This window comes from Trichoderma camerunense (assembly GCF_050948025.1).
Source record: "Trichoderma camerunense strain CBS 138272 chromosome Unknown V8C40scaffold_11, whole genome shotgun sequence".
NCBI classification, from domain to species: domain Eukaryota; kingdom Fungi; phylum Ascomycota; class Sordariomycetes; order Hypocreales; family Hypocreaceae; genus Trichoderma; species Trichoderma camerunense.
In genome coordinates, this window is record NW_028145359.1 from 1,285,090 (window position 1) to 1,313,086 (window position 27,997).

General features: G+C 46.3%; 12 protein-coding genes across 12 annotated transcripts; 10 read left to right on the forward strand and 2 right to left on the reverse strand.

Annotated features, from left to right (window-relative positions):
- The first annotated feature begins 146 nt into the window (after positions 1-146).
- Positions 147-1,583, forward strand: V8C40DRAFT_248477 (pyridoxal phosphate-dependent transferase). Its single transcript, XM_083216549.1, has one exon. It carries the CDS (start codon positions 422-424, stop codon positions 1,526-1,528), a length of 1,107 nt encoding a protein of 368 aa, XP_083072299.1. The 5' UTR covers positions 147-421; the 3' UTR covers positions 1,529-1,583.
- Positions 1,526-4,910, reverse strand: V8C40DRAFT_248479 (uncharacterized protein). The gene is made up of 4 exons (XM_083216550.1): positions 4,823-4,910; positions 4,153-4,727; positions 2,410-4,100; positions 1,526-2,320 (listed from the first exon to the last, which is right to left on the reverse strand). Exons 2-4 carry the CDS (start codon positions 4,514-4,516, stop codon positions 1,874-1,876), a joined length of 2,502 nt encoding a protein of 833 aa, XP_083072300.1. The 5' UTR covers positions 4,517-4,727; positions 4,823-4,910; the 3' UTR covers positions 1,526-1,873.
- On the forward strand, positions 4,659-7,122 carry V8C40DRAFT_280251 (Zn(II)2Cys6 transcription factor). The gene is made up of 3 exons (XM_083221372.1): positions 4,659-5,945; positions 5,997-6,464; positions 6,518-7,122. The coding sequence occupies exons 1-3, from the start codon at positions 5,127-5,129 to the stop codon at positions 6,914-6,916; spliced, it is 1,686 nt and encodes a 561-aa protein (XP_083072301.1). The 5' UTR covers positions 4,659-5,126; the 3' UTR covers positions 6,917-7,122.
- Positions 7,123-8,163: 1,041 nt separating this feature from the next.
- Positions 8,164-9,566, forward strand: V8C40DRAFT_275590 (uncharacterized protein; the record flags this gene model as incomplete). The annotated part of the gene is made up of 2 exons (XM_083220736.1): positions 8,164-8,884; positions 8,932-9,566. 2 exons carry the CDS (start codon positions 8,164-8,166, stop codon positions 9,564-9,566), a joined length of 1,356 nt encoding a protein of 451 aa, XP_083072302.1.
- Positions 9,567-10,416: 850 nt separating this feature from the next.
- V8C40DRAFT_275591 (flavin-containing monooxygenase) lies at positions 10,417-12,153 on the forward strand (the record flags this gene model as incomplete). Its single annotated transcript, XM_083220737.1, has 2 exons — positions 10,417-10,645; positions 10,709-12,153. The coding sequence occupies 2 exons, from the start codon at positions 10,417-10,419 to the stop codon at positions 12,151-12,153; spliced, it is 1,674 nt and encodes a 557-aa protein (XP_083072303.1).
- A 347-nt stretch (positions 12,154-12,500) lies between these two features.
- On the forward strand, positions 12,501-13,462 carry V8C40DRAFT_248484 (uncharacterized protein). Its single transcript, XM_083216551.1, has 3 exons — positions 12,501-12,735; positions 12,790-12,894; positions 12,951-13,462. Exons 1-3 carry the CDS (start codon positions 12,540-12,542, stop codon positions 13,358-13,360), a joined length of 711 nt encoding a protein of 236 aa, XP_083072304.1. The 5' UTR covers positions 12,501-12,539; the 3' UTR covers positions 13,361-13,462.
- Positions 13,463-14,351: 889 nt separating this feature from the next.
- Positions 14,352-14,826, forward strand: V8C40DRAFT_248485 (uncharacterized protein). Its single transcript, XM_083216552.1, has 2 exons — positions 14,352-14,578; positions 14,675-14,826. Exons 1-2 carry the CDS (start codon positions 14,404-14,406, stop codon positions 14,680-14,682), a joined length of 183 nt encoding a protein of 60 aa, XP_083072305.1. The 5' UTR covers positions 14,352-14,403; the 3' UTR covers positions 14,683-14,826.
- A 919-nt stretch (positions 14,827-15,745) lies between these two features.
- Positions 15,746-16,684, forward strand: V8C40DRAFT_275592 (uncharacterized protein; the record flags this gene model as incomplete). The annotated part of the gene is made up of 2 exons (XM_083220738.1): positions 15,746-15,919; positions 15,953-16,684. 2 exons carry the CDS (start codon positions 15,746-15,748, stop codon positions 16,682-16,684), a joined length of 906 nt encoding a protein of 301 aa, XP_083072306.1.
- A 131-nt stretch (positions 16,685-16,815) lies between these two features.
- V8C40DRAFT_248486 (uncharacterized protein) lies at positions 16,816-17,733 on the reverse strand. The gene has a single exon (XM_083216553.1). The coding sequence runs from the start codon at positions 17,582-17,584 to the stop codon at positions 16,910-16,912; it is 675 nt and encodes a 224-aa protein (XP_083072307.1). The 5' UTR covers positions 17,585-17,733; the 3' UTR covers positions 16,816-16,909.
- Positions 17,734-18,587: 854 nt separating this feature from the next.
- Positions 18,588-19,841, forward strand: V8C40DRAFT_248487 (uncharacterized protein). Its single transcript, XM_083216554.1, has 4 exons — positions 18,588-18,903; positions 18,957-19,023; positions 19,102-19,566; positions 19,618-19,841. The coding sequence occupies exons 1-4, from the start codon at positions 18,699-18,701 to the stop codon at positions 19,742-19,744; spliced, it is 864 nt and encodes a 287-aa protein (XP_083072308.1). The 5' UTR covers positions 18,588-18,698; the 3' UTR covers positions 19,745-19,841.
- A 399-nt stretch (positions 19,842-20,240) lies between these two features.
- On the forward strand, positions 20,241-21,478 carry V8C40DRAFT_248488 (uncharacterized protein). Its single transcript, XM_083216555.1, has 2 exons — positions 20,241-20,742; positions 20,809-21,478. The coding sequence occupies exons 1-2, from the start codon at positions 20,345-20,347 to the stop codon at positions 21,368-21,370; spliced, it is 960 nt and encodes a 319-aa protein (XP_083072309.1). The 5' UTR covers positions 20,241-20,344; the 3' UTR covers positions 21,371-21,478.
- A 409-nt stretch (positions 21,479-21,887) lies between these two features.
- Positions 21,888-27,989, forward strand: V8C40DRAFT_280257 (non ribosomal peptide synthase; the record flags this gene model as incomplete). Its single annotated transcript, XM_083221373.1, has 25 exons — positions 21,888-22,509; positions 22,570-22,580; positions 22,614-22,659; positions 22,693-22,842; positions 22,873-22,981; positions 23,015-23,071; positions 23,108-23,121; positions 23,182-23,297; positions 23,328-23,351; positions 23,394-23,467; positions 23,501-23,573; positions 23,616-23,642; positions 23,694-23,735; positions 23,766-23,949; positions 23,980-24,117; positions 24,148-24,290; positions 24,324-24,396; positions 24,427-24,561; positions 24,601-24,617; positions 24,654-24,936; positions 24,973-25,028; positions 25,062-27,362; positions 27,393-27,618; positions 27,652-27,819; positions 27,850-27,989. The coding sequence occupies 25 exons, from the start codon at positions 21,888-21,890 to the stop codon at positions 27,987-27,989; spliced, it is 5,229 nt and encodes a 1,742-aa protein (XP_083072310.1).
- Positions 27,990-27,997: the final 8 nt, after the last annotated feature.

The window sequence follows — 27,997 nt, forward strand, 5'->3', positions numbered from 1 at the left end:
TACTGATATAGAGGAATGGATGTAGCCACACATTACCCCGCGCCACGACCGCATGCCATGGAGACACAGGCTTGCCAGGCCACATTTATGCGATTGAAGCCGAATGCTAAGCAAATAGTTGCCAATTAACACAATGAAATGCCGCAGATTCTCATCTCATAGGTATGGCTAGGAAGGAAAGTCGACCCGCTTCTTCACTTCTACATGCGTGGCTGAGGGAACCCGCGCTAGCTGAGTTATGAAAACTCCCAGTCGGTTGCCTTGACATATAAGTAACTATCCCGGCGCCGTACCCTATATATTGGTAGGAAGATTCGACATGTAGATTTGGTGCTTCACGACCTTACAAGCCTCTAGCACTCCCATTTTCCATTACATCTTTAGCCTTTGTTCTCGTCACACATACTAACCTCATCCCAAAATGAAGTATGCACGGATGCCCATTGAGATTGAATCGCCAGAAGAATATGGCTACGATAAGATCAAGTTCAATCTCTCAGAGAGCTCTATCGCGGACCATTCCTTAGGCTCTCTTGGATTAACCATTCCCGATCTTACTCTCCTCTATAATGAGCATAAGGGGAGTACCGAGCTGCGAGCAGCCATTGCTGCCGACGCTGGCCTGAGCGCAGATGACGTGCTGATAACTGGTGGTGCGGCCGGAGCTCTCTTTATCATCTCAACATCTCAACTGTCCGCACAGGATCATATTGTTGTGGTCCGACCAAATTATGCAACGAATCTGGAAACACCGAGGGCAATCGGCTGCGACATCACCTTCGTGGATCTCAAATTTGAATCAAGCTTCGAACCAGATCTCTCTTTCATCGAACAAGCCATCACACCAAAGACCAAGATTGTCTCCATCACTTGCCCGCATAACCCAACCGGGACGCTGCTGTCTAGGGAATCTCTAGATCGCCTTGTTGCAATCACCAAGCAGAAGAACTGTTTGCTTCTCGTTGATGAGACCTACAGGGACGTCAAGTACGGTCGGCAACTCCCCGTCGCAGCCTCGCTCGGTGACCACGTCTTGAGCGTCTGCTCTCTATCAAAATCATATGGCGTGCCGGGAATCCGACTTGGCTGGGTCATAACCCAGAATAAGAAGCTCCAGGAAACGTTTTTGGCCGCCAAGGAGCAGCTAAGCATCAGTGGCAGCGTTATTAACGAATGGATTGCGACGCAGCTGCTCTTGAAAAGAGAAACCATTCTTTCTGCTACAAATGAGGAGATGGCAATTCGCCTGCAGATGGTTCGGTCATGGATTGAGAAAGAGGAACTCTTGGAGTGGGTGGAGCCAGTGGGCGGCGTGGTTTGCTTCCCTCGCATGAAGAAACAGCCGGTAGGCGGCACGGATGCATTCTATGACAGATTGTTGAAGAAGTACAAGACATACGTTGGCCCGGGACACTGGTTTGAGATGCCTGATACGCATTTTCGCTTGGGTTTTGGCTGGCCGACAAGGGAGGAACTTCTTGGTGGAATGGATGCGATTTCAAAGGCACTGCGAGATGCTGACAACTAGACAAATAACTGATTGCTGAAAAATAAAAATAGAAGACGAAAATACATGATTATAGAGAAAATTTTGCGATTCATCATAATAATTGGCACGACTCCAAAACCTTGGCCTCGTCGTTTGACTTTGACTTGACCAAGATAATGTAGCAGATCAGCCAACTAGGGACCAAAGGCCAGAATAACACAATTATAATACTTGAAAGGTACAATGATACGCCATGGTGAAATGATGTATGTCCTGCTTATATGCGCACATACAGGTTAACCATGATATATATCTCATCGCTATGACACATACGTCATACGCTCAGTGAATATAATCGGTCTAGTCGTAGGGATCGAGCAGTATCTAAAAACGATAAGCTTTCTTAAGCTTTTCAATTCCCCATGGATCAATGTCCCCAATTTCCAGGCTCTCCACATCTTCCGGCTGAACCTTTTTGGCCGAAGCCTCTTTTATAACACTTCCTTGTCCCTCCCGAAGAAACTGTTGCAAGACATCCGCGGCAACATGCATTAATACATCCGACTTCTCTACTTTTTTGTCCCCTTGAGGACTCATCTGACCTGCAGCAGCTGCAAGAGCAAGGCCAGCCGCGAACGGCAGTTCATCTGGATTTTTTGACAAAACATTCGGGCCTAGGACTTGACCAAAACCTTCCTGTAGCCTTCCAAGGAACTTCCATGCCTCATTGTGCATGGTGAAATAATTAAAAGAGATGCCCGGAATTTCGTTTTGGATAGCTAAGGCAAGCTTCCGTATGATGCCGGGAGGGAAAAGCTTGGCAAGTTCCAGCTAGCTTCTGTATCAGTAAAAATTCTGAAAGGGATTATATCTCGGGAAACTAATTGAACGGTTCAAATTGAAGGAAAAGAAGTACATACTCTTTCTTTTTCCACGACATCCTTGAACTCAGCCTGGAAATGCTCTCTGCTATCCGTATACTGCTTGCGAACACCCTCATTTAAAACCGCCTCGACCGCGGATGGTGACCACGCCTGACGTGCCCCAGGATGTTCAAGGCGATGGTTAGTTGATAACGATACGTATCCTGTATACTTCAAATTCCGTCTGTTGGCGCTGTTTATCTTCAGCTTGCTTTTCCGTCTGTTGGGCGCCCAGTTGGTAACAGACGTTCCAATGCTGAGGCAATAGTTCTTGAAGTAAGCTTCACGATTTGTCGGTAGGTCGCCAACAAAAAATGACGGATTGCCCTGTAATTTCCGCAGCGTCTCCAGGTCTTCCCACTCAAGATCCTCGGCTAGCATCTTCTCCTGTCGAAGTGCATGATACAGCTGCGTTACCCCCAGAAGCGCCCCAGGCGTTGCAGCAAACTGCGTACCGGAAGAATGTAGATTTGAACGCATATTGTGTATTAAAAGACCGCAATATATAGGGTTCCGACGGAGACACTTGAAGGGTGGTGCAATGTCGTTTGGAAACAAACCGAGGTCTAACATCAGTTTACGAGCCATCCACATTGGATCATTGTCCCATATGCAGGCAGCATGGAGAACTTTGGATCGTTCTTTGGATGAAGCGTCAATATCGAGCAGGGAATGTTTAATGTTGAGACATTCTTGTTGCATTTCCCGATACCCACGATCACAGTCCTGGCCAAGAGACTGCAAAATATCCAGGTAGATCTGAGTGGCCCAGGCTAGCCAGAACGGCGGGTCTTTTGTCCTGTCGTTGGCCAAGTATGCCATTCCGCGGGTAATCTCATCCACTATAGTTGAACAGTCGATTTTCGATGCCAGAAAGCTCACGTCCGGCATAAACTCAAGCATTGCCGTCATATCTTGCTTCCATTTTTGTCGACGCGTCTGCGCAGAGTCGCCCACTGTTTCATCGTACCAGCCAAAGCTGCCGTTGTAAGATTGGAGATGCATTTCAGATCGGCCAGTGGATTGTACGTAGCTGACAAGCAGTGTCAGGCTATTCATCATGCACATGTCCGCCAAATCGTATGCATCCAGGTTGTAAGGATCCCTCGGCTGCTTCTTGGCATTCATTTCAATGCCGAATACCGTGCATAGGGCCTCAAAGTATCGATTAGCAACAAAGGAACCGCCTCCTTCTTTGCCGAGCAGTGATTCTACATCCTCTTCCATATTACGGGCCATTTCAAAGGCCGCGTTGGTCGCAACAGAAACAGCCGCTAGATCAAGGTTTCCAGAAACGTAGTCGGTCCACAGAGACTTGATCTCGGCCCTGAGGCGATGATAATCATCCAAAAGCGCCGTAAATGCAAAAATGACATCCATAAAGGTGTCTTCTTGTTCTGCAACATATTTGACTTCAGTGGCAGGTGCTGGAACAACATCTGGAGCATTTTGGAACTCTGTAGATGTGTGGTACACTTCCAAAACACTAAAGATATTATTTGCCACTCCGTCTGGCTTGATGTCCGCTTTGGTTGTCTCTTCGCTGTCGGGTTTGGTAGTTCCTATCAATGGTTTCAAGATGTGACGAACTTTTTCCAGTACCTCAACGAAGAAAGAATGACGACCTTCGGAGAGTGAGTTTACTTTCAGCCCACTGGAGGTGAGACGGTCTGCGAATCCCTTTCGCGCTATTGTAGCCGCTGTCAGTTCTATTCTGGCCTGATAAAATGAGTAACTGACCAACTATCACACGATCAAGTGCAAAAACGAAGTCCTTGGGGATCTTGAGATCATTGACTTTGGAGACAAAGGTTGCCAGGGCCTCAAAGTCTTTGATCTTGATAAGGTGGGTGAATTTGGGGGCAGCTGTGCCATTCCCCGGACTGCCAGAGGACACCCCAGCCGTTGCCGTTTGAGATGCCTTTGCTGCTCCGGCCTTGGCCAACTTTCGAGCTTTTCCTTTGAGCCTGCCCCCAGTGGCTGCCGGGGTGGCAGTGGCGACTTCATAGCCATTGGTTTTGGCGGTAACGGCCAACCACTCGGCCACGAAGTCTGTATCCGCCTTGTACTTTTGGTAAATGCTTTTGAGTGCAGGGGTTAACATTTTGGCAGCACCTTCTTGTTCTACCACAATCTGATCTGGTATTGCAAGGTATGAGGCCAATGGCAGAGTGTATTATGAACAGTGAAAAAAGAAGGTAAAAAATCCCTGCTCCTCTCCACCATATTAAGTTTGCAGCACTCGATAAAGGTAATCCCAGAGACGTTGGTGGGGTTCTTCGCTGTGCCTTGGGCACTTGGGCATCAATGCTATCCTACTGACTGTTGGCATTGGACATTGGATTACTATCACGTGGGTGCTGCTAAAGATGAGCAGGTTGAACCACAATGGGCGAGTTATTAGACATACCATTCATGGCAGGGGGGGTGGCGGAGTTGTTACAGCGGAAGGGCCAAAGAAGCCTTCTCGACACAACACTCCGTACGAGTGAGTACGCAAGAAGATCTAAAGGGTACAGCGCGTGTACCCCAATTACTGAACGAAATCCACCCCGCGCCATCGCCGGTCGCCGAAGCCGCTGTCGGCATTATGCATTCTGCCCCTAAAGCGACCGTCTAGGCTGCTCAAGCTCATCATTGGAGTCACCAGCATCAACCATCTCACTCACATCACATCGCTTCACAAAAGTCTATAGAAAAGGCACTCTCTCAGTATGGGCATTCGCCCCTCGGGCTGTTGGACATGCCGAGTTCGACACCGGAAATGTGATTCGAGAACCCCCACCTGCAAAGAATGCACCGACCGGAACGTCCAATGTCACGGCTACGGGCAGAAGCCGGAGTGGATGGATGGCGCCGCTGAAGAAGAGAAAGAGAAACTAAGGATCAAAAGAGCAGTCAAAGAGAATTTCCGTAGCCTAAGGAGAATTCAGAATAGAGCTCGCCACAACCGACGCGATGTTGCACCACGGCTGCAGGCAGTGCCGGCTCACGAAGAGCAGGATTGGGTGCTCAGTGGATCGATATCCCCGCATCACGGCAGCAATTTCCCTGATTCTGGGCTAGACAGCAGAGATTACGCATCAATCTCACCAAACAATGAGTCCAGTTCCGGAAGTGCTAACAGCACTCAATCAACGCACATAGAGTTGGCAAGGCAAGAGCCGAGGCGGATGCCATGGATCGACTCACACGATGCTAGTTTGCTGATGCATTACTTGGACCAAGTATTCTCCTGGCAGTTCCCTTACCACTCATACGCCTCTAGGTCAGGAAATCGAGGCTGGCTGCTTTCGCTACTGATCCAACAAGGCCCCCTTTATCACGCCATCCTGAGTTTGTCCTCACTTCACCAGAGTGTATTACTCGGCCGAGAGGAGGAATATTGCCAGCAATGCATAGCGTTTGACCGCCACTCCAGGGCATTGAGAGAGCTTTGTGCATTTATGAGCTGCAAAGAAGAACAACTATTCAACGATGCAGGGCAAATGACGGAGTTTTTGTCATCTGGCATAATGCTTATTACATTTGAGGTTAGTATATACGCTCTTGCTCACGCTTTATCGCTACTAAACGTCTTGTAGGTATTTCGAGGTGGCGAGCATGACTGGCAGTTGCATCTGAATGCGCTGACTTCTACATTAAGCCAGCTCACAACACAAGATATCTTCGCGCCAGGACACTCTCGTGATGACTCTCAACGGGACCAAATGCACAATCATCTTAATTTCACGGAAAACAAAGACCGTGACGGCCTACAATTTCTCATTACTGCGGCCCTCTGGTTCGACATCCTCTCATGTGTCTCAACCAGCAAAGTACCAGCGCTCCCTTATAGTCAATGGCTCAGTATCCCTGGATTGGACACAGCGGCTGTCATGGGCTGTCAAAACTGGATCATGACATTGATTGGTGATTTGGCCAACCTGAAACAATGGAAGGACAACAGTATAAAAACTGGATTGCTTAGTACTCGCGACCTAGGAGTCAAGGGCCAACGAATTGAGACTACCATCGAAAGCGGTCTTGCACAGTTAGAGATAAATGAAAAGGTAAATTTAGTCGCCCCTATGCTCTTGTGCAAGATGTTGACATATTTACTTAGGGTCTCACAGATAAAGAGATGAATATCTTGTGGGTATCTCGTATGTTTGCTCTCGCAGCACTAGTACTGTTACATACCATCATATCTGGACCTCTGCCGAAACTTCCGGAAATACAAAGTGCTGTTTCAAGAACTATTGCAACACTTCGTACTCGACCGAAGTCTTGTCCTGCGAATGGTATTGTGTGGGCAATATGTGTCACAGGATGTATGGCACAGCCAACAGTACAGCAATCTTTTGAAGGCTGCATGAAAGAAATGTTAGCCGATCACGGCAGGTTTGGGAATTGTTCTACGGTTCTCAGGGTAATGAGGAAGTGCTGGGAACTCCAGCAGAATGGTGTCGCTGATTGCAAAACGGCCATGGAAGAAATGGGCATATGTGCTCTCTTAATTTAGAAAACTACGTAGGACATTATCCGAGCATTATAATTTTGGTAATGGATTACAACAGCTAGTCCACGAAAGGGAATATGAAAGCACTGCCTATGTGCACCACACCTTTCATATTGTAATTGATGTGCCAAGGCGGTCCGGCAGCGGTGTGTAAGTGCATCTGCATATAGCTAGAGAAGTAATACATAGCGGAATTGATACCATAGCAGTCAACTGAAGAGACATTCATCTATAAATGCTGCAGCAAAATTCTGAAAGCTTTCTCATGAGAGAAGAGAGACATAAAGCTGATGGGTATCTCGCCAGACATAAACTACGGATAAGCTTGAGATGACGCAAGCCCGGAGTCTAATCAAAAGAGGCGCAGTTAGTAAAATGAATGCAATGCTTTAACGCCATTGAATATACTCAAATTAGGGGTAATAGGGGAGTAGACGGAACCTGTAATGCTCAACTGGCGAACCGGAACAATTCGCTTCTTAACACTTCCACGGGTATTATCTGTTCTATTCTCCGCATTCTCATTAGGTTGCCATGGAATCTAGTCATCTTGGAACTTGATTGGCAGCTTGATCAAGAGCTCTGAATCGTATATCTTTATGAGGGTAGCCTAACCAAGCTTTGTCCCGGGTAGTACAGTGGTTATAGAGATGCGGAGAGAAAATCGTGTTCTGGAAGTGCCAAAGCTGGCGATTTGGCCAAAAGTGAACCTAAGTCATAGGAAACTCCATTAAGCTCACGGAGATGGCACAGGGCAAAGAAGTTACAATACCTAGCAACCCGCGATAGACACAGCCTAGCTTGTATCAGAGAGAAATATTTTACAACATAGGCTGGGAAATCATTTTCAGACCGCTGTTTTGTATACCACCAATGCGCTAGATAAAACATCCCTTGAACAGTTTTGGTCAAGTTCGCCTCCTATCTAATTGTTGATTCATCATCTAGCTCAACTTCTCCTAGGATAGCTTCAGGAAGTCTTGGTCGCTAGAGCTCCTGGTGGCGGGGCGGATCGACAAGTAACTCCAACTTTATTCGTCGTGATAATTTCCTTCTTGGGACAGTCGCACGACAGGCCTCCAGTAGATAGTTTCTGCCATACACCATGATCTAATGACTCTGTGTTTAGGAAGAAAGAAGTGAGTAATCTGGTATATAAACTTGACACTCTCAGCTCATTAGAAAGTTTCTACAAGTTATCAACGACACTTGCAATCATAAAAAAAAGAAAAGAAAAGCCAACGCACATCATGCTCCGCAAGCTTAGTCCCGTTAGCCTCCTCATCGGGCTTCACGCCATTACAGTCACTGCCAACAAACCCCCGATAATCCAAGGCCCAATCACAGCGGGAACCAAAGGCCATCCTTTCAGCGCATATGCTGGAAATATCTCCTCTATAGGCTATGTCGAAGAAGAATATTTTCTCAGCGGGGATGCTGTCCGATACAATGTTATCGGTAATTTGACAAGTGATGGTCATTGGACGTTATCCTACAACAGTACTGCCTCATACAAAACCCGTCTGCTCGTCCGACGCCCATTAGATCATAAAAGGTTCAATGGCGATGTTCTCGTCGAGTGGATCAACGTCTCCGGCGGTTTCGATATTACATCTACCGATCTTCCAGGCGTCTATGAAGCAGGCTACATATGGGCTAGTATTGACGCCCAAGCTACTGGTATCGAAGGCGGAGCAACGAATCCCCAAGGTCTCATTCAATGGGACCCAGTGCGATATGGCACGCTGAACATTCCTGACGATGCGATTTCCTATGATATTGTCAGTCAAGCTGCTAGTGTTCTGCGCAGTGGCAATGTCACTGGAGGTCAAATCCCTGAGCATGTCATCCTTGTTGGGGCTTCTCAATCCGGTTCCCGAGTTTTGGGTTATACAAATGGTGTCCAGCCATTGAATGCCTCATATGATGCCATCATTCCTGCCATTTGTGCTGGTGCTTCTTCTGACTTCAGTCCTGTCCCTGCTCACCCTACTCCCGGCCCACCGTCTTTACGAAAGTCCGGACCGATCTTAAAGTCCCTGTCTTCATGATGAATTCTGAAACCGAGTCGTTGCACTATGCTCAAAATTATCTTCGACAGCCAAACACACATAAGTTCCGCGAATGGGAAGTTACTGGAGCATCTCACGCAAACCTCGGAGACCTAATTTGGCTCGCCCCTCAACGAGAAGTAGGTGGAATGCCTGGTCCTCTTCCAGACACGACTAATATCAGCACCGTCAACTGGCAACCTACTCTTGACGCAATCTATCGCCATGTTTCTCTCTGGATCCGTGATCCTACCTATGATCCTCCTACATTTCCTTACATGGAGGTGGCCACCAATTCAAGTGGAGTGATGGACTACGTTCGAGATGCCGATGGTAATACCAAGGGTGGAATCCGTCTTCCAGAACTTGCCGTGCCCGTAGCCGGGTACAATGGCATTAACAACGGTCTCTCTGGCAACACATACCCATTTTCTGATTCCAAGTTGAATGCTTTGTATCCAACTCACCAAGAGTATGTTGCCAAGGCTAAAGCAGCTGCTCATAAGTCTTTGCATGAAAAGGTCATTCTGGAATACCAGGTTAAGAATTACACGCGCGCAGCGGAGGTCGCTAACGTTCCTCCACAATGCACCAGCTCTTAGTTCGGTTTCTTTCTCACCGGCAACAATGGTGTGTCTATTTTACACATTTTTATTTCGTTCAATTCACATGTATTAGTTAAAAACTTAGCGTACCCTACTTGAAATTCACACTATATCAACACTTATCCGCAACACTTCAACCACTACCAACATTTATAGCTGGGAAGGGTCGCGGAACCCCGAAGTTCTCACCTACATCTCTCGTAGTGCGGGTATAATAGAGAGTCATGTTTCAACCTGCCTCGGGCCACGATATGGCCAGGCATTTTGTGACTCTTAGACCAATGGGATTTATGTATCCAGCGACTCGTTGCGACGCCTCCGGAAAGAAGACTAATCTATCCGTCGTCCTTTCTGCACTTTGCAGCAACAGCGTGGCTGTGTACAGAACTAGGGTCATACCAAAGTACTCGTAGCTTCGTGGCAGGCTTCCCCACAGCTGACTTTCACAGCTTACTTTCGCGGGTCGTTTTCGTTAATGAGATTAAGTACGAATACGATCAACTATGTATGAGGCGCAGGAAGTGAAATGCAAAATACGAGTTAGACACACAATTTGCCAACCCTATGTCACCTCGCATTTATTTGTGAGTTCTAAGTACCTTTCTTGAGGCTATGACGGTTCTTGTACTAATTGATGGCTCAGCTACGTCAGTTATCGTCTAACGGCGTTTGAGCGTGTTATTTTTGGAATACTTTGGCATCTAACAAGAAAATGATTCCAAACACTTTCTCAAACAAAAGGGCTATATAATAATCACTATCTGTAGCTGTACTTGGGTCCATAGAGACAAATAGAGACAACATCAACACAAACAACGAACTTATTGCACTTTGCTATCATATTATCATGGACTCTGAACCGGAAGTTCATAAGTTTTGCATTATTATTGGCGCTGGTGCAGGCGGCCTCATCCAAGCAGCGGAGCTATTGCGAAAGAAAGTCCTGCAACTGCAAGATATACAAATTCTTGAGCGAAACAGTGACTACGGTGGTGTATGGAAAGCAGCAACTTACCCTGGCGCGGCTTGCGACGTATTCAGTTGCACTTACCAGGTCAGCTGGCACCGAAATCCAGGTATTTGAATTAAGCATGTCAAATCTTTGCCTTAATACATAAGCTCATCAATATGTTTACCAGACTGGAACTATCTTTTCCCCACAGCCTCAGAACTTGTCCAGTACTATAAGAACTTTGCAAAATATTTTAACATTACGGATTGTACTACATTTAACCAGAGCATTACACACGCGACTTGGTCTGAAGAACGGTCATTATGGGTTGTGGATGTACTAGACGGGAGATCTGGGACGCACAAACGTTGGACTTGTCGCGTCTTAGTTCAGGCTGCCGGAACATACAACAGGATATCCACACCTCAACTTCCTGGGATGGATCGTTTCAAGGGCGACATGTGGCATGCCTCGGAGTGGCCAATGCATTATGATTTCACGGGCAAGACCGTTGCATACGTGGGCACTGGACCAACCTCTGTTCAAGTGCTGCCATATATCCAAGCACAAGCCAAATCGGTCAAGGTGTTCTGTCGAAGCATGACCTACTGCCATCCATTCAACAACTTCAAATACCCAACCTGGGTTAAATGGGTATTTCGCTGGGTTCCTGGTGTTCTTGCTTTATACGCACTCCTGGTTGCAAATCTCTTTGCAATCTGGGCATATTTCGCCTTTCGACCTGAATCATGGATTGCCAAGAACACAGAGCGTTACTGTCGTCGGCATTTAAAAAGGCAGATTTCTGATCCTATTCTCCTCCAACAATTGACTCCCACTGGACGATTTGGGTCCAAGAGGCCGCTGGTCTCACTCTCGGGCTTTTTCGAGACTCTCCAAAAGGACAATGTTGAGTTAATTAGCAACCCCATTATTGCTGTGGATGATGCTGGTATTATCACCAAACCGCCACATACAAGCGATATTGTGTTACAGATTGATGAACCAGAAGTAGATGGGCAGTCATCTACAGCATCTCAGACAAAAGAGCAACAATCGCATATCGAAGCAGATATTATTATCTGGGGAACTGGGTTCAAAATGCAGGGCTGGGGCGGAGCGGTACCTACGATAGGCCGTAATGGTCAACTTCTTAGCGAGCACTGGAGAGACTTTCCCGATGCATTATACGGTGAGTACACAAACTGCTTCCTGTTACTAAGTAAAATCTCTAATTGGACGATCACCGCAGGGACCATGACATCTGCATTTCCCAATCTCATCTTTGTGAATGGGCCTAATACCACAACGCCTTGGGGAAGCTTGATCCGAGGGCTGGAGATGCAGGCAGCTTTTAATCGCAAGGTTATCCGACTTATTCACCAAAAGTCGATTATCAACCCTTGCTATGCCCTAGAGCCCCGCCAAGAGATGGAAGAAGCATGGACAACGTCCTTGCAAGCAGAGCTTAACAAACTAGCTACCAGTCCGGAATATGGTCCAGCCTTCTATTACTTGAACGAAAAAGGACAAAATACCTTCTTTTTTCCGTGGACCCAGCAATACTACCGATGGAAGACAAGAACACTGGACGTTGCTCAGTATGTTGAGTCGGGGGTGACAGAGTTCTAAGGCTTTACCTGTCCTCACCTATAATCATATCATTTACTCCGAATACAAATATGCACGGTAATAATTTCGAATTGACAATATTTATGACTTGAAGCCTCAAAGTGATCGCTGCTCCAGTTCATACACTTCACGCATGAATTTGGCTGAAAAGTAATCATTGAATAGGTAGGTATGATAGATATAGCTAGCAGGACTCCAGGCTGCCATCAGACTTGTAGTCAGCAGCTATAGTGGCTAGCTACAGCTATAAAACGGGCCTAGGAAATAACCAGCAACCTTAAACCGTTCAAAAGTCCGACCTTTCCTTTATTTTCTTCCCTCGTCTTTTTCTTCCCCTCTGTTTTATATATATGGCAACACCAAACGATAATTAAATAGTGATTGAAATGAGCGACTCATCAGCAAATGAGTATGAAACCCCATACTCTTCTATGCAATGTTGCAAACATTGTATAAAAAGAAAGCAGTCGTTTCTTGCAATATTCTGTCTCTTACAATTTGTTATTATTTTACTTCTGGCCTTTGGTCATAAAGCAAAAAAAATTCTGATATCGCAAGGCAGCAACACAGTGATTGATCCTTGTAAGTAACTTCTCGTAACTGAGGGCGCATTCGCTGAAATTTGTCTTACACCAGACTGGAAGCTTTGGGATTACAACTCTACCTTCTTCTTTTACGGACTTGAAGGGTCAGCAAATAACACACAAGCTAATGCTCAGCTATGGAGCAACATTCAGCTGGGTAAAAACTCCTCTATCTGGCTACGTACTGCTCCCGTTTGTTAATACTGAAACCAGAAGACGGCATTGTTGCCGTTGACTCGGCATGGGCGCGAGAACAAGGAGCTGCCGCTTCAAATCCACATCCAGCTCACCCGGAACTAAGCGTGTATCAAGTTGACGTCTATCATGCACTTCACTGCTTGTATCGCGTCCGCAATAGAATTGTGTCACATCTTTCTATGGAAGAACTTACGCGGGATGACCCGCATACATTGCATTGCATCGACTACGTCCGCGAGCAGTTGATGTGTCACGCAGATACAACACTACAGGCCACAAGTGACTATGTCCATTATCATTATAATAATGGACACAAGTGTAGAGATTTCTCTGCTATACAGGAATGGGTTGACAAACACAAGTGGCCAGAGCATCGCGTCTATATTGATGCATGGCTGAGTGAGCACAGAGATGAGATGATTTAAAAATTATACGTAGGATGAAGGCAAAGTCAAGTGTCTGTTCATGGCATAAGTGTAATAAGAGTTACGAGAATCATTCAATATGTTAAACTAATTTCACTTGGGAAGCATGTAAGAGCACTACTGCTCTTTACACTCTATGTTATCCATGAGAGTCATCTTCAGCGTTTGTAAATAAATGTGACAGAAAGGAAAAGAAGCTTGCTTCTACACATTACATACTGGCATGCTGCATGAACTCTCTTATTCTCGTTCCTTTCAATTTATGATCTATCAACTTACCTTTAGTTCAATTTTCGATTTATCAACTTACAAATTTCCGCTATGTTTAGAATGTACTGCTTTAGAAAGTGATTATCAATACTAGCCTGTCTACATTGGGGTACGCTAACCTTTTGCTTCTAATGACACCATTGATACGGCAATCCAGCATAAGTAGCTCCCTTCTTTGTACTAGTCCATACATTTACGTCAGGTTTTCTATCGGCCCTTCTTCTTTTTGAAAGTGCCGATGAAGACAAGTGTTAGAGGAGTACAGAGTACGAGTGCTGCCGCAGCATACGGATTGCTATGTACATACTGTTATCAGATGGGCATTCATATCAGTCCACCAGCTGGCGGATGACTGTCTACTCGGTCCCTTCATATGATATGTCAAAGAAAAGCAGCAATTGGAATAGACCTCGGGCAAATCAGAAGACAATTCCTAAAATAGTGAATGGGCTTCTGAAATTGGGGGCGAAATACTCCGTACTCTATCTAGCATACCTAGTCTCAAATATGTAGGTAAGACGGGCATTATCCTCCTAATTCCGCCAGTAGATGGCATTAACAAGCAGTAGTTATATCAATCCCGGTTTTTCTCCTATTAGTCTTTTGCCGAGAGCACTTATTAAAAGGGCTAACCTAGTTCCGCATTGCCGACGTTATCTTATGATTTGTATATATAAGAGGTTGTGTCACTGACTTTGAGGAGTGAATATTGGAGAGCTTCACTCAGTACAATACACGCAAAATTCTTTCTCAACATCTCCAATTTTACCAAAATGCATTTTAAGTTGTCTCTTGCAGCTGCCAGTGTAATAATACAAGCCCTGGTGGCTGCTATTCCATTCAGCAGTCTCCCATCAACAGATATAGACCCTGCGGTTTCAGATAACTTTGTCAATGCCCAAGAGAACGACTTTCTTGTAGATGTCCCTCGTGGCTATGAGGCAAATGGTATGATCGATTCTTGCTCTTTTGGATTCAGGATAATACGACGACATATTGATTGTATAATACTTTCTCCTGCTAACATTCATGCCTTTTAAATAGCAAATTAGCCACAGGCTGATGTGCGACGAACCGATCTATACCAGATATTATAGGATACCTTTTGAAGGTGATTGACCAGGTCAAAGTTTATGTTGCCATAGTAGGTAGGATACAATGGGCAATCTCATTATATAGCTGGTAGTTGAACACGATGAACAATCTTATTGTTATGTTAATGGCGGGCGGTGCGACCATATCACAGGTACATCCACAGCTTGTGCAGGCATAATGTCTTTTCAAATCTAGGTGGGCAAAAGCTAGCCCGCCACCAAGGCGGGTAAGCCATTGACCCCCACTCGCTTGTATTACAAGATTTCTTGTCGAGACCGTAAGCCAATTTATCAACGGATTTAACCTTGATATACTTGGCTTAGCCGGTATGGTTTGGAGAATCACCCGGATAAGTATTCTTAAAACATTTCGAAATATCCCAAGTGGAGATATGACATGGACTTTAAACATCTTCTGGATACATTTGTTCCATCCATCTCTTTGCTGTGGTTCCTCTTGCAGCATAATCTCAGATGCTGGCGTAAGCCAGTAGGTCTACTTACAATTCCAGGCGTTCCATCTATCCATATGTTTATTATCTTAAGCTCAAACGTGATAATCCATGCCAAGACGTAATACATCGCAAATGAACAGGACTGCCCGAATGTCCGTTAGCCGTTACACTATTCACTCACATCACCGAGGTGCTATAGTGTACTCTTACAATACTCCTACATCTACGTAGAGTTATGGCCTGAGTATGCCACTGAGCTTGCACGGCTGTTGCCGCGGATCTTCCTCATTCGTCCCATCCTTATGTCCGCTAAACCCTGAAAAGTCCAGCTTGTTAGCAGAGATTACTCTTGATATCTATGTTTTCCATTGTCTCTTGAGGTGGCGGTCTTGCACTATGTAGCAATATCCAAATCATCACCTCACTATATAATCACTCTTTCGGTTACTTAAATAAAGTCATGCTATCCATATGTTTAAGATTTCGTACTTTGTCTTTTGTGTTTCTTAAGCTCTGATCTTCTTCCCGCTAGTGATATCAAATAACACGCGATATCGAGTTTCACCATGGCAAGTCCTTCAGAACAGACGCTTCTTATCACCGGCGCAAACGGCTTTCTTGCCGGCCACGTTATTAAAGAGGCATTGGAGCAAGGCTACAACGTTCGAGGCACAGTTCGCTCGCCAGAATCTGCTAAAATGGTTGGAGATCTTTTTGCAGAATACGCCGAAAGATTTTCAGTATTTGTTATTTGAGACCTTACTCAGAGAGAGAATTACGAAATTGCATTTATTGGGGTATCTAAACCCATCACTGGTGTCCTCAGTGTTGCCGCTCCCTTTACATTAAAAGTCGAGGATAACTGCCGTCAGCTTCTCGATCCAGCAATACAAGGCGCTATTGCAATGCTTGAGGCTGTCAACCTTTATGGCCCCAGCTTACGACGCGTGGTAACAACTTCGTCGTTCACAGCCATAATTGACCTATCAAAAGGTCTCCGACCGGGTCATGTCTATTCAGAAGAGGATTGGAACCCCATGACCTATGCAGAAGCTGCCAATGCGGATGCTGTGTCTGCGTATTGTGCTTCCAAGGCTTTGGCCGAGAAAGCGATTTGGGAATGGATGGAACGTGAGGAGCATACTTTCTCCGTGGCGACGATTAACCCTCCTCTGATCTTTAGCCCCCATGTCGGTGGAATTACCAATCTGCAACATCTTAACGAATCGACTGCGGTACTCTGGAGTCTACTGGATGCAAAAGAAGTACCACCTACCGATTTTGCGGGCTTTGTTCATGTTCGCGTTGCTGCGAAAGCTCACATAGAAGTATACAAGCGGCCTGACGCAGGTGGGCAGAGATTTCTGGTCGCTTCGCCTTTCAATTATCAGGCCGCGGTAGATGCACTCAGAGAAGACATTCCTGAACTCGTAAACTGCATTCCCGAAGGACCTAAAGGCACTAATATATCCAATACGGTGTATGGCGTTAATAGAAAGTGTTAAATTATATATTAATCAGCTTTATTATTACTCTAGTGTAACAAACTGATATATATAGGTTAGTATAGCCTATTACTCCTAAGGGATAAACCTTTAGGTTCTAAGGTTCATATTAGTAAAGTACTTAGGTTGGTAATAGATAATCTGAATAAGCTGCAGAGAATACTATAGAAGTAAATTAGAACACTCCTAATACTGGTGACCTTTAAGTAATTTATTATGACTTATTTAAGCAGACCAAGATATACAACGCTGACCAATACGTGGACTTGACTCTTCTGAAAACCACGCCTGCATTTGTAATTTATCAGCAGAGCCAGGCTCACTTTCGGTTGTTTCGTTATATCCCAGGGCCATGAAAATTCTGCCGCGGCGGTGCTCAATCGGTTGTAGTGCAAAATACACTGTTCCAGGCCCGCTTAAAGTAATATTGGCCTGCAGCAGGCCAAATCCTGCCATACCAGTCGCAGCCTCTGTAAATGGCACGAATGCCCCAGTGTCCTCAGTGGGATATTCCACTGCATTTAACCCTCGAGGCACGGCTGGTTTAAATAGAGAGCTTTGGGCGATGCCTATCTGGCTAAGAGAATCGGTCTCATAAGTTGATGGAATGCTGACGTTTTTGCCGATCGCCCAGAGTGATGGGCGATAGCTATATAGCGACGTAATGTTGGGAATTCCCAGAGTGACAACCAGGTATGACGAGGTATCATTAATGAGAACCTTGCTATATGAGGTGGTAGATGGGCAATCAAAAGAGACCATGAGAAGACGAGTCTCTACTGGATCTGGAAATTCCCATGCAGTTGTAATCGAGTCGTGACTGCCGTCGTCTAGGAATGGAACATGGGCAAACCCAGTGCTGGCCAGCAGAAAACTGAAAAGGATGCTTATGAACAGCATAGCTTCGGTACAGAAGAGACTTGTTCAAGACTAAGTGTCAAAGGTAATTTAATCGCTCTCTCTGACAGGGGTTGAGATTGGGAAAAAAAAATCCCATATACAATCTGGAAGATGGATTCGATGGTCATTTTATCTTCAGAGCTGGTTTTGATTACGTGCTTGAGTAGTTAAGTGACTAGGTAGTTTAAATCACTCTCACCGTCAAATGTGTCAAAGAAAGCAAGCTTAGGGGTTAAGCTAAAAGCAACCCGCACAGCTACCCACACTGCCCAGACCTGAGAACCCTGATAGGGAAGTCCCCCACTTCGAGAGCATGCTACTAGCGCACTGGCTAGATGGCGAGAATTCCGAATGGGCAGGCATATCTTAGTGGAGTTGAGCTATCCGTAGCTGATTTTGTATTACAGTTGTATATATTTTCACTAAATAGTAGTTGATTTGAGAACCTTGAGAGGTTTCAGCTAATATTTAGTCAAGCCTCTATGATATTTACGTTGATTATGTTCCGTAGACTCCACAATATTGTAAGTATGGAGTTAGTAGCATGACCATAGAACTAGCATAACACTGAGTAGACATAATGGCAATGGTCATCATTACTGCGAACGCGGCTCTGTGCAAATCTCGCACATATATACCTCCTAAAAAGAACTGTTATACTGGAGTTCCGGGCTGGAGAGCCCCGGCTCCTGGTTTAACTGAGAGGCTTTGAAAAAAGTAAACGGTTGGCTCATCATTCCAGATAAAAGGGAGTAACTAGAAGTATGGCTTACGGATAGCATTGCATTGCACATATAAACGGAATTGAGGCAGTTTATGCTCCATGCCTTCTCCATGCGGATGACGCCTACTAGCTGTCTTTGGCTTGCTCCGAGGGGGACAGTTGGATTCGGTCTCAATTAGTTCGCCTCAGCTTCGGCTATTATTCTGCTTCAGCTGTGGAGCCGCAGGATATTATCCGTTGGGCGGTATCCAATAGGCCTTTTGATCACTTGTACAAAGAGCCTCATCCGAGGCGCATATATGCCTATACACCTTCCCAAGGACTATACACAAATATTTCATACTTCACGAACGTGATTTTTAAATTTGCTTTGGACTATCTCATTACGCTATGGCTCAAGACTCCCCCGCAATCATGGCCGAGGACCAGAAGCAGGAAATTGCAGGTAGATACTTTCTGCCTCGCAATTTGGAAGAGGCAGCACGCATGCAGAATCAGCATGAGTGGCTGAAAGGAGGTGCTGGTGGATTGGTTCTGGCACCTATTGATTTGGGACGTCAGGGGATGCGTGTGTTGGACTCGGCCACAGCCGACGGTAATCACACCCGCTTCATTCGTTGGCTTGGCCATATCACTGAATTATGACAGGATACTGGATACAAGATGTCAAATCAATCTTTCCAGAGAGTACTCAGTTCGTAGGCTTTGATAATATGTAAGCTGACGACAACCCCTTTCGCACAACACCAAGTATGGTGTAGTTTTACTATATGCTAACGAAGTTTATTGAAAGCCCTGAGGGATACCCCCCTCTCGATCCTCCCTTGGAAATTGTCAAGCAAAATCTTGTTGATGAATTCCCCAGTGAGTGGGGAAACAACTTCGACTTCGTGCACCAGCGTTTTGTCATTCCCCTGTTTGGGGAGAATGAGGTGCAGCCGGTCCTTCGCAAACTCATTAAATGCATGAAACCAGGTGCTTGGATCCAGCTAGTTGAGATGGATTTCAAAACTCCGGTTTCAGAACCCCTTGAAGCTTGCCTGGCCGCTCAGAAGTTTCATGAGCTCACAAGCTCGGTAGTATCTGACCCTCTCGCTTCCACGAAACTAGCCGCCAGATTGAATGAGGAGGGTCTCGCAGATGTTGGCTATAAGACGGTAGATATGATAGCAGGCTCTTCTCATCCGGATCCTGCACTGGGAGAGCGAGGACGACGTAATATGTCCTCCGTGATGGCCTACTTTCAGTCTGTGTCTAGGTAAGGAAATATCTTATCGCGAACAGAAAACAAATGCTGAACAATATAAAGCGCCGAGAAAATGGGAATGACAGAGCAGGAATGGGCTTCCTTGCCTAATAAGTTCGAAGATGAGATGAGCAAGTATAAGATCGCCGTTCGTGTCTACTTCGTATGGGGTCGAAAGCCAGTAGTGTAGTAGGTTCGGAGAATGTACGTTCGCCACCTGGTTTCTCATGAATATATTAAAATTCAGGATACCTTGATTTGTATCTGATTATGTGGTGGTGATGCGCCGTTTGCATTGTATGAACTTTGCAGCAATCAAACCTACAGACATAGACCGATCAGCAGCAATGTAACTTTTTCATGAGTTTCGCGTGATAGGTGTATAAGGAGATGCTATACAGTGTTCGAAAAAATAAAAATAAAAAATGACTACATGTAATTAACGCCCATATGGAGAACCCCATCAGTCAGGCTATAACCACATCATCTTGTGTTTAACCGCCACAATGCCAAAGTCGAACCCATTTTCTTTGGCCACTCAGGTGGAGCACGCCATTAAAATTGGATTTGGCTTCAGACTGGCTAGCCCTGTCGATCATACGCGGGCCAGCGGAGACTAACTAGTGGAGTGCCGGTCGAGAATACGTTCCGAGCTGTTACATGGTACGACTTATTCGCCGCTCAGAGGGGGCTGGTTGGGATCGATTCTCAATGAAAAACCCAGTCTTCCCACCCATCTGGCCCATGATCAAGGCAAAAGTGTAGATTGATTTCTCTCACTCGTTGCATTATGGCGGCTACGGCTGATGTTCTGATAATTGGGGCTGGCCCAGCCGGCCTGACTGCGGCGCTTGCCCTAGCCCGACAACAACAGAGTTCAATTGTATTTGATGAGGGGACCTACCGAAACGATACAGCAGATCATATGCACCTCATACCTGGATTCGATGGCACAAAGCCGTTGGAATACAGGGAGGCTGCTAGGTCCAACGTCCTCTCCAACTACGACCAGATCAATGTCCTCCAGACGAGGATTTCCGACGCGAAGAAAGACGACTCAAGTGGCATCTTCACACTCACCGATGTGGCAGGGAAGACTTGGAATGGCCGAAAGCTAATATTAGCAAACGGTGTAGAGGATATTTTCCCGCCGATAGAAGGGTATGCAGAATGCTGGGGAAAGGTTATGTATGAATGTCCATGAAAAGCTTCTGCCTTAGAGGACATATTCTGACGAACCTGACCTTGACTTAGCTTCCACTGCCTCTTCTGCAAGGGCTATGAACAACGTGACTGCTCCTCCGCCGGAGTTCTCGCGATAGGAGGACTGTCTAAGGCTCCGATGGCGCTCCATGTGGCTCGTCAAGTAACTACACTCAGCAAAACCGTCAATATCTATACCAATGGCTCCGAGGACCTCGCCAAGGATATCGCTGCCGGATTCGGCACAGTGGCGCCTATGAAGGTCGATACGAGGAAGATCCAGCGGATGACCTTGCAGGCTGATGGGGCCGGAATACACCTTCAATTCGAAGATGGTAGCAGTACGACGGAAGGTTTTCTGGCACATACGCCCGCAACTAAACCTCGTGGTCCTTTTGCGACGCAACTTGGATTGGCGTTGAGACCTAGTGGAGACATAGAAGCTGGTCCACCTTTCTATCAAACCTCCGTCAAAGGGGCTTATGCTGCCGGTGATAGCTGCGGGATGATGAAGAATATACCTCATGCTATTTTTTCAGGTTCACTAGCTGGGATGGGAGCCTCTCAGCAAATTGTTGCCGAGAACTTGGGACAAACGTCACTATTTGGCTAGCTCTAGTGTCGGGGGGTGATGTACTTGTCGTAGTATAATTACCAATCGCAGAAATCGGGTCAATCACAAATCACCAATCAAAGGGAATCAGTATGTCTACGATCGCATGAGAGTCCATTTTGCTATTTAGCGTAGATTTCAATGATGCCACGCAGTGAAGTTCCCAGAATTTCTGCCACCATGATGGATGGAGCTATGAACCTATTTTACTCCAGAGAAGAGCAAATATGAGTAGATGAGTCCCTAAATCTGGCCGTGGAATGTAAAATTCGCCGGCCTCTTAATGCTATATACATGCCGGACTTTATTCCCCGTAGGAAGTCAAGTGTTCCGTTCACAAGGATAGCACTAGTTACAAATCTAGCAAGTACTCAAAATATAATCGCTCTTCCTTGCTATGCATGGGCTGAGGCTTGTTTAGATATAACTTGTTAAAGGGAAGATGAGCGACAAACCCAGGATGATTTCACCCGCAGAAAGAGACAAATCGACAATCTTGGATAAAGAAAGAAACAAAATGCTGTCAACTGCTGGCTTGATCAACCAAAATGCCATTGAAATACCTGGCGCAATTGCTTGCAGCCAGGGTGGAAGGTATTGGACCTACGGAGATCTTGATGCGGCTTCTCAATCTCTGGCGGTGTTATTCAGGGCGCATGGAGTTCGTGCTGGGGACGAAATCCCAATTTTCCTATCCAGATGCTTTGAGAGTGTAGCATCTACTGTCGCATTGCTTCGGCTTGGGGCATGCTTTGTGCCCTTGGACGCGGAATCTTGGGGCCAAGGAAGAATCGAGCAAGTGTTAAAAGCCATTGGGCCTAATCTGGTCGTATATTCTACCGAAATCAATTTTAAGGCCGAAGGTATTGAGACGATATCGGCAAAGGAAATTAACGCCAGCTGTCAATCTTTGGATTACGGCACTGCTCCCGAGCACATAGTCGATGTGGAAAGTAATCCAGACAAGCCGATATACATCATATTTACATCCGGTACGACAGGGATTCCAAAAGGGGTTGTCATACCTCGCAGGTGTATCGATAATTATGTCAGACAAGGAGGCGACGGAGGAATGCCTTTTAATTTGGGAGTGTGCCGTGGTGACAGGGTCTTGCTGCTTTTCTCCCTCGGTTTTGACGGTTAGTGCGCCAAAATTGTCTATTACATGTATGGGTATACTGACTGGAACCGGGTCCCAGCTGCCTGGGGTGTCTTTTTTAGCACTCTCTGTCGGGGGGGGGAGCTCATCCTGTCCGAACCTGGGAAAGTTCTAGACGATGCAAAGAGGTGTACAATTTTACCCGCGACCCCTCAGCTGCTAGACTCTTTGGGAGACCCTGAGGCATATCAGAATATAAAATTCATATTCCTTGGAGGGGAGTCGCCAAATTTAGCACAGGTAAAGAGGTGGTCCGCCTCCTATCGACGAATCTATAATTGCTATGGACCAACCGAAGCCACGATATGCGCAAGTATGGCTGAGCTACAACCCGAAGCTCCAGTAGTCTTGGGGCATCCAATGACTGATACGCAATTGTTAATCCTAAACGAAAAGCTGCAGGTTGTATCTAATGGCGAGATTTTCATCGCGGGGCCGGGCCTGGCTACCGGGTATTATAAGAACCCGCAATTGACCGCGGAAAGATTCATAACGTGGCATGGACAGAGATTATATCGAACTCTTGATCTGGGTCGAAAGACGTCAGAAGGCATCGTTTTCTGTGGGCGAGAGGACAGCATGGTTAAAAACCGTGGGTATCTCATCAACCTTGATTTAGATGTTCTCCCCACATTGCTTTCGTACCCTGGAGTACTATCGGCAGCTGCGTTCATGCAAAATGCTCAATTGCTAGCCGTTATCACACCAGAACATATCAATGCAGCTACTCTGCGACGCTTCCTATCCAAAAAACATGACAGCTTTCTTGTGCCGGACCATATCTTTACCCGCAAAGAGCTCCCCCGAACGCCAAACGGAAAGGTCGATATCAAATTGCTCCACTCATCATTTGCCAGTGAGCAGGCAAGTTCAGTCGCTGGCGGAAAAGAAGAAAGTTTATCAGAATTGTTGCGGGAGGCAGTTGCCAATGCACTAGGGTGGCCACCAGGATCTGTTCCTATGGATCGAAGCTTCTGGGAACTTGGGGGAAACTCCCTACTTGGGATAAAGCTTCTGTCTGGGCTACATCGTAAGGGGCAAACGGTTAGATTCCAAGATATTTTCGATCACGCTCCCCTACATCAGCTCATCAAGAAGCTTGAACCAGCTGAAGTGTTGGAAAGCCAATCTATACCTGGGGCGCTAAATGGGGACCCAAACAAGACCGAAGCAACAGCCCCAATGACTCCAACACAATTAGGCATGGTCCGGTCCTCAATTGGGCAATCTACAAAGAGCTACATGCTAATACATATATACTTGCCGTGGGATCCTGAGATGGATTCCAGTCGAGTTCGAACGGCTTGGAGGACAGTATTTGAAAGGCACTCGATCTTTCGTACTTCCTTTGATCCCCTCAACGGCATTCAACGTGTTGGAAGACATTATACCCATGATTGGGCCGAGATCCGTGTTCCTGGTAATGACACGACTACCATTGACGACGAAGCGGACCGACTATGGAAGTCCATTCAACATGAGGAGGATAGTAATGATTTCCTTCCAGTCAATTCTCTGAGACTCCTGGTTAACCAGAGTGGTACTGCTGCGACGCTGCTTTGGCTCATTCACCACAGTCTCATAGATGGTTGGTCTATTGGCACGATTATTATGGAAGTCCACGCCTCAATAATGGGAGAAAGCTTGCCTGACCAGCCGCAGCAATTTTGGAGGCTCTCGCAACTGTTACCGCTGTACGTCGAGGACCGACGTGAGGAAGGAAGGCCGTTTTGGAGAGATTTACTTTCCAAGGTTGCTGATGTTTCGCCGTTGAATCTCCCTAAGCCATCCCAGGAAGGATCCCTTGATGGATTCGGGCTGATCAAGGCTGATTTTGGCATCCCCTTATCTGTGGTTCAGCGGATATGTGCCGCAAACAAACTCACACCGGCGGCAGCGCTCCATGCTGCCTGGGCCCTCTTGCTGCGCTCTTACAGTTCTCAAAACCAACTTGTTTTTGGTACTGTATTTTCTGGCCGAGATTTCCCTCTACCTGGCATAGAAGAAGTTGTGGGACCCTTGCTGAATACTTGTCCGTTTCCTATTGATTTGGCGGGCCTGGCAACGAAAGACGAGCTTCTGGCTCATGTACAATCTATGATTCGTCTCATCAGTTCGCATCAGTGGTTGGCCGCCGAAGCAATGGAAAAATACATGCCTGGAAGTCATTCTAGAATACTCGAAACAATCTTGTTTCTCGAGTACGACCTACCCGGGCTCCATGATTGCGAATGGCGGTTTGATCGGATAGACAGGCCCGAGTTCGGGTTAACCGTCTCCATTCGACAAGAAGATACCAATCTCTGCCTCCGAACCTTATTTGACCGATCTGTATACACTGAACCAGTAATTCGACGCATGATGTCACATTTTGGAAATATCTTTCATGCAATTCTCGACCCACGATGTACATCAATATCCGAACTGCGAGCACGCTTGCTAGATCCTTGCGAATTCCTTTCGCTAACAAGTGCTTCGCCAGCGCTTATGGATCCATATGTCGGCCCATCTAATTTAAAAACGGCGTTCGAGACCGGCGTTGATCAATGGCCTGATGCAGTCGCTGTTGAGAGTTTAACGCACTCGATTACATATCATGAACTTGACCAGTTGGCAAACTATGTTGCTGAGAGAATTACATCTCTGATTCAACCTGGAGAAGCTGTTGCTGTCTTCAGCGATCGCAGCATGGACTGGGTTATTGCTGTCATTGCCACTATCAAGGCAGGAGCAATATATGTGCCTATAGATATCAAGTTACCGTCACAACGATTTAGGATCATGCTCGAGACCTCTAAAGCTAAGCTCTGCATCATTACCACTGCAGATAGTCTTCAAAAATATAACGACCTCTTCGATATGAGCTTATACCTTCCAGATATCTTGGCTGGTTGGGACCGTAAGCAGTCGAAGCGGCTGGAGACGGTAACAAAGCCTGATGATGTAGCATACATCACCTTTACCTCCGGCTCTACGGGTGTTCCTAAGGGAGTTCGTATCGAACATCAATCGGTAGTATCATACCTGTCATACGGGCCCTCACGTATGGATGCTCGGCCAGGCCGACGCCATGCACAGATGTTCTCGCCAGGCTTTGACGTCAACCAGGCCGAAATATTCGGAACACTATGCTATGGAGCAACACTTGTCCTTTATAATCCGGAGGATCCATTTGCCCATTTATCCCGGGTCCACGCGGCAATGATCACTCCATCTTTTCTCTCTGTGTTGGATCCAGCCAGCTTCTCCAACTTAGATACCATCCTGTTTGCCGGTGAAGCTGTACCTCAGGCCCTCGCAGACCGTTGGGCGAGTCGCCGTATCGTATACAATTCTTACGGCCCTTGTGAGTGCACTATTGGATGCCTTATTCAGCCTCTCCAACCGCAAGTAGAAGTCACGTTGGGGTGGGCAATTCCTCGAGTTGGAGTATACATCCTTGATGAGGAAAACCGCCCTGTTCCAATAGGAGTACCGGGAGAGATTTGCCTAAGCGGTATCCAGGTCGCGAGAGGCTATATAGGCCCTGGTACAGAAGACCTGTCTCGAACTCGATTTATTCCCGATCCGTTCGTCCCTGGCCACCATATGTATCGCACAGGTGATCGTGCGGTCTGGACGGAAGCTATGGAACTTCGGTTTCAAGGACGCTTCGACAACCAAGTCAAAGTCCGAGGCTATCGCGTTGAGCTTACCGAGATTGAAAATGTTATCGGCATGATTGACACGAATGTCCGCCGCGTAGCTGCCGTCGTCCAAGGAGATATCATCGTAGCGTTTGTGGAGCCCTCAACTGTGGATGTTCGCCCTATCCAAGCTGGTCTTCAAAGCCGTCTGCCCGCCTATGCCTGCCCCTCTAGGATTGTGGCCCTGCCTAGTCTGCCGACGATGCCTAATCAAAAACTTGATCGCAAGAAGTTGCAATTATATTCATCCCCGACAATAATGGGTAACCAGAAGTCAAGTACATTTCTGCAGCAACTACTAATCGAAGCGTGGAAAACTGCAATCGGTCTTCCTGAAGAGACTGCTATCAATGATGAGTCTGATTTCTTAGCGCTCGGGGGTAGTTCTCTCTCACAGCTCAGAATGGCACAGATAGTTTGCGGCAAGCTAGAGAGGAAGCTGCCGCTGAAACTATTTATTTGGAACACAGGATTTCTTGCATTAAGCGATCAGATTGCAGATTATTGTATGAAGGAAGCAGCAAACGTATCCCGGACCGTTTTTTCCGAGCAGCCATGGATGACGCTGAAGCCGCCTTTCAATGCCACCTCTCATCTTGAGAAAGAGTTGGTGTTACTCTCAATATCTTCCCCAACTCCGCAGGCATTCAACGTAGCGGTTCAGATACGTCTCATTGGTATTGTTGACATGATAGCCTTGGAAAATGCAGTTCTTGCTGTCACATCCAGCGAGCCAATCCTCCAAAGTTGCTTTCGTGTGGAGGAAGAGACAGTTGTGAGGTGCATGTCACGTACACCTTGTGACATAATTCGAGAAGAGCAATTGAACACCGATGTCGTTGACAATTTAGCCAATCGCCCCTTTGACCTATTTAGTGGCCCATTGACACGAGTCTTGCTCGGTCGAAACCAAGGAGAAACTACCATCGTGCTCATCCAGCACCATGCGGTTACAGACAAGGTCGCAATCAAAGCATTCTTTCGTCGGGTAGTCATTGAGTACTTACACAATATCGACAAGGAGAAACTGGAGAGATTGGAAGAGGTATTGTCAAATCCGGGCTACGCCGCGTGGGCTCAATGGAAATCCAATCATGTCCAGGTTTCCAAGCATGAATCCGACATTGAATATTGGAGGTCTCAGCTGGTTAACCTCCCAGAACCACTATTTGGGCAGCCATCAGGTCTGGTCCAGTATGTTGGAAAGTCAACTTCCTTCTCACTTAATTGGAAACGCACTTCTTCAAGTTCCATGGAGCTATTTGCTACCATCGTTGCGTTGGCCTTGGCAGAGGTCAAAAAGACGTACGATGTGGTAATTGGCATCCCTCATATTGATCGGACCGAACCAGGGACTGAGGATTTACTCGGGGTGTTTCTTGATCGATTGCCGATACGCATCCGTATACCGCTTCAAGATTCATATGATCTTTTAGATTTCATTCAATCGGTTGGCAAGCTAATTAGAGACGCTTTGGCGCATTCAATTTCTCTAAAGGATATCCGCGATGTTACAACGCATGATGAGCTATTTCAGGTCATGTTAGTGTATAATAGTCTGGAAGACTCTATCTCTAACTCACTGTCTATTCCCAATGTAAGGAGTGAGGAAGTCTTCCTCAAAACTACTGGAGCTAAATTTCCATTACTCCTGGAATTTACGGAGAAGCCTGATGCTATGATATGTCGGATGGAATACATGGAACACCTACTTCCATCTTCAATAGCAATTACGATCGGCGAGGCCATTGCAAATATATGGTCACGACTATAGTGTAGTCA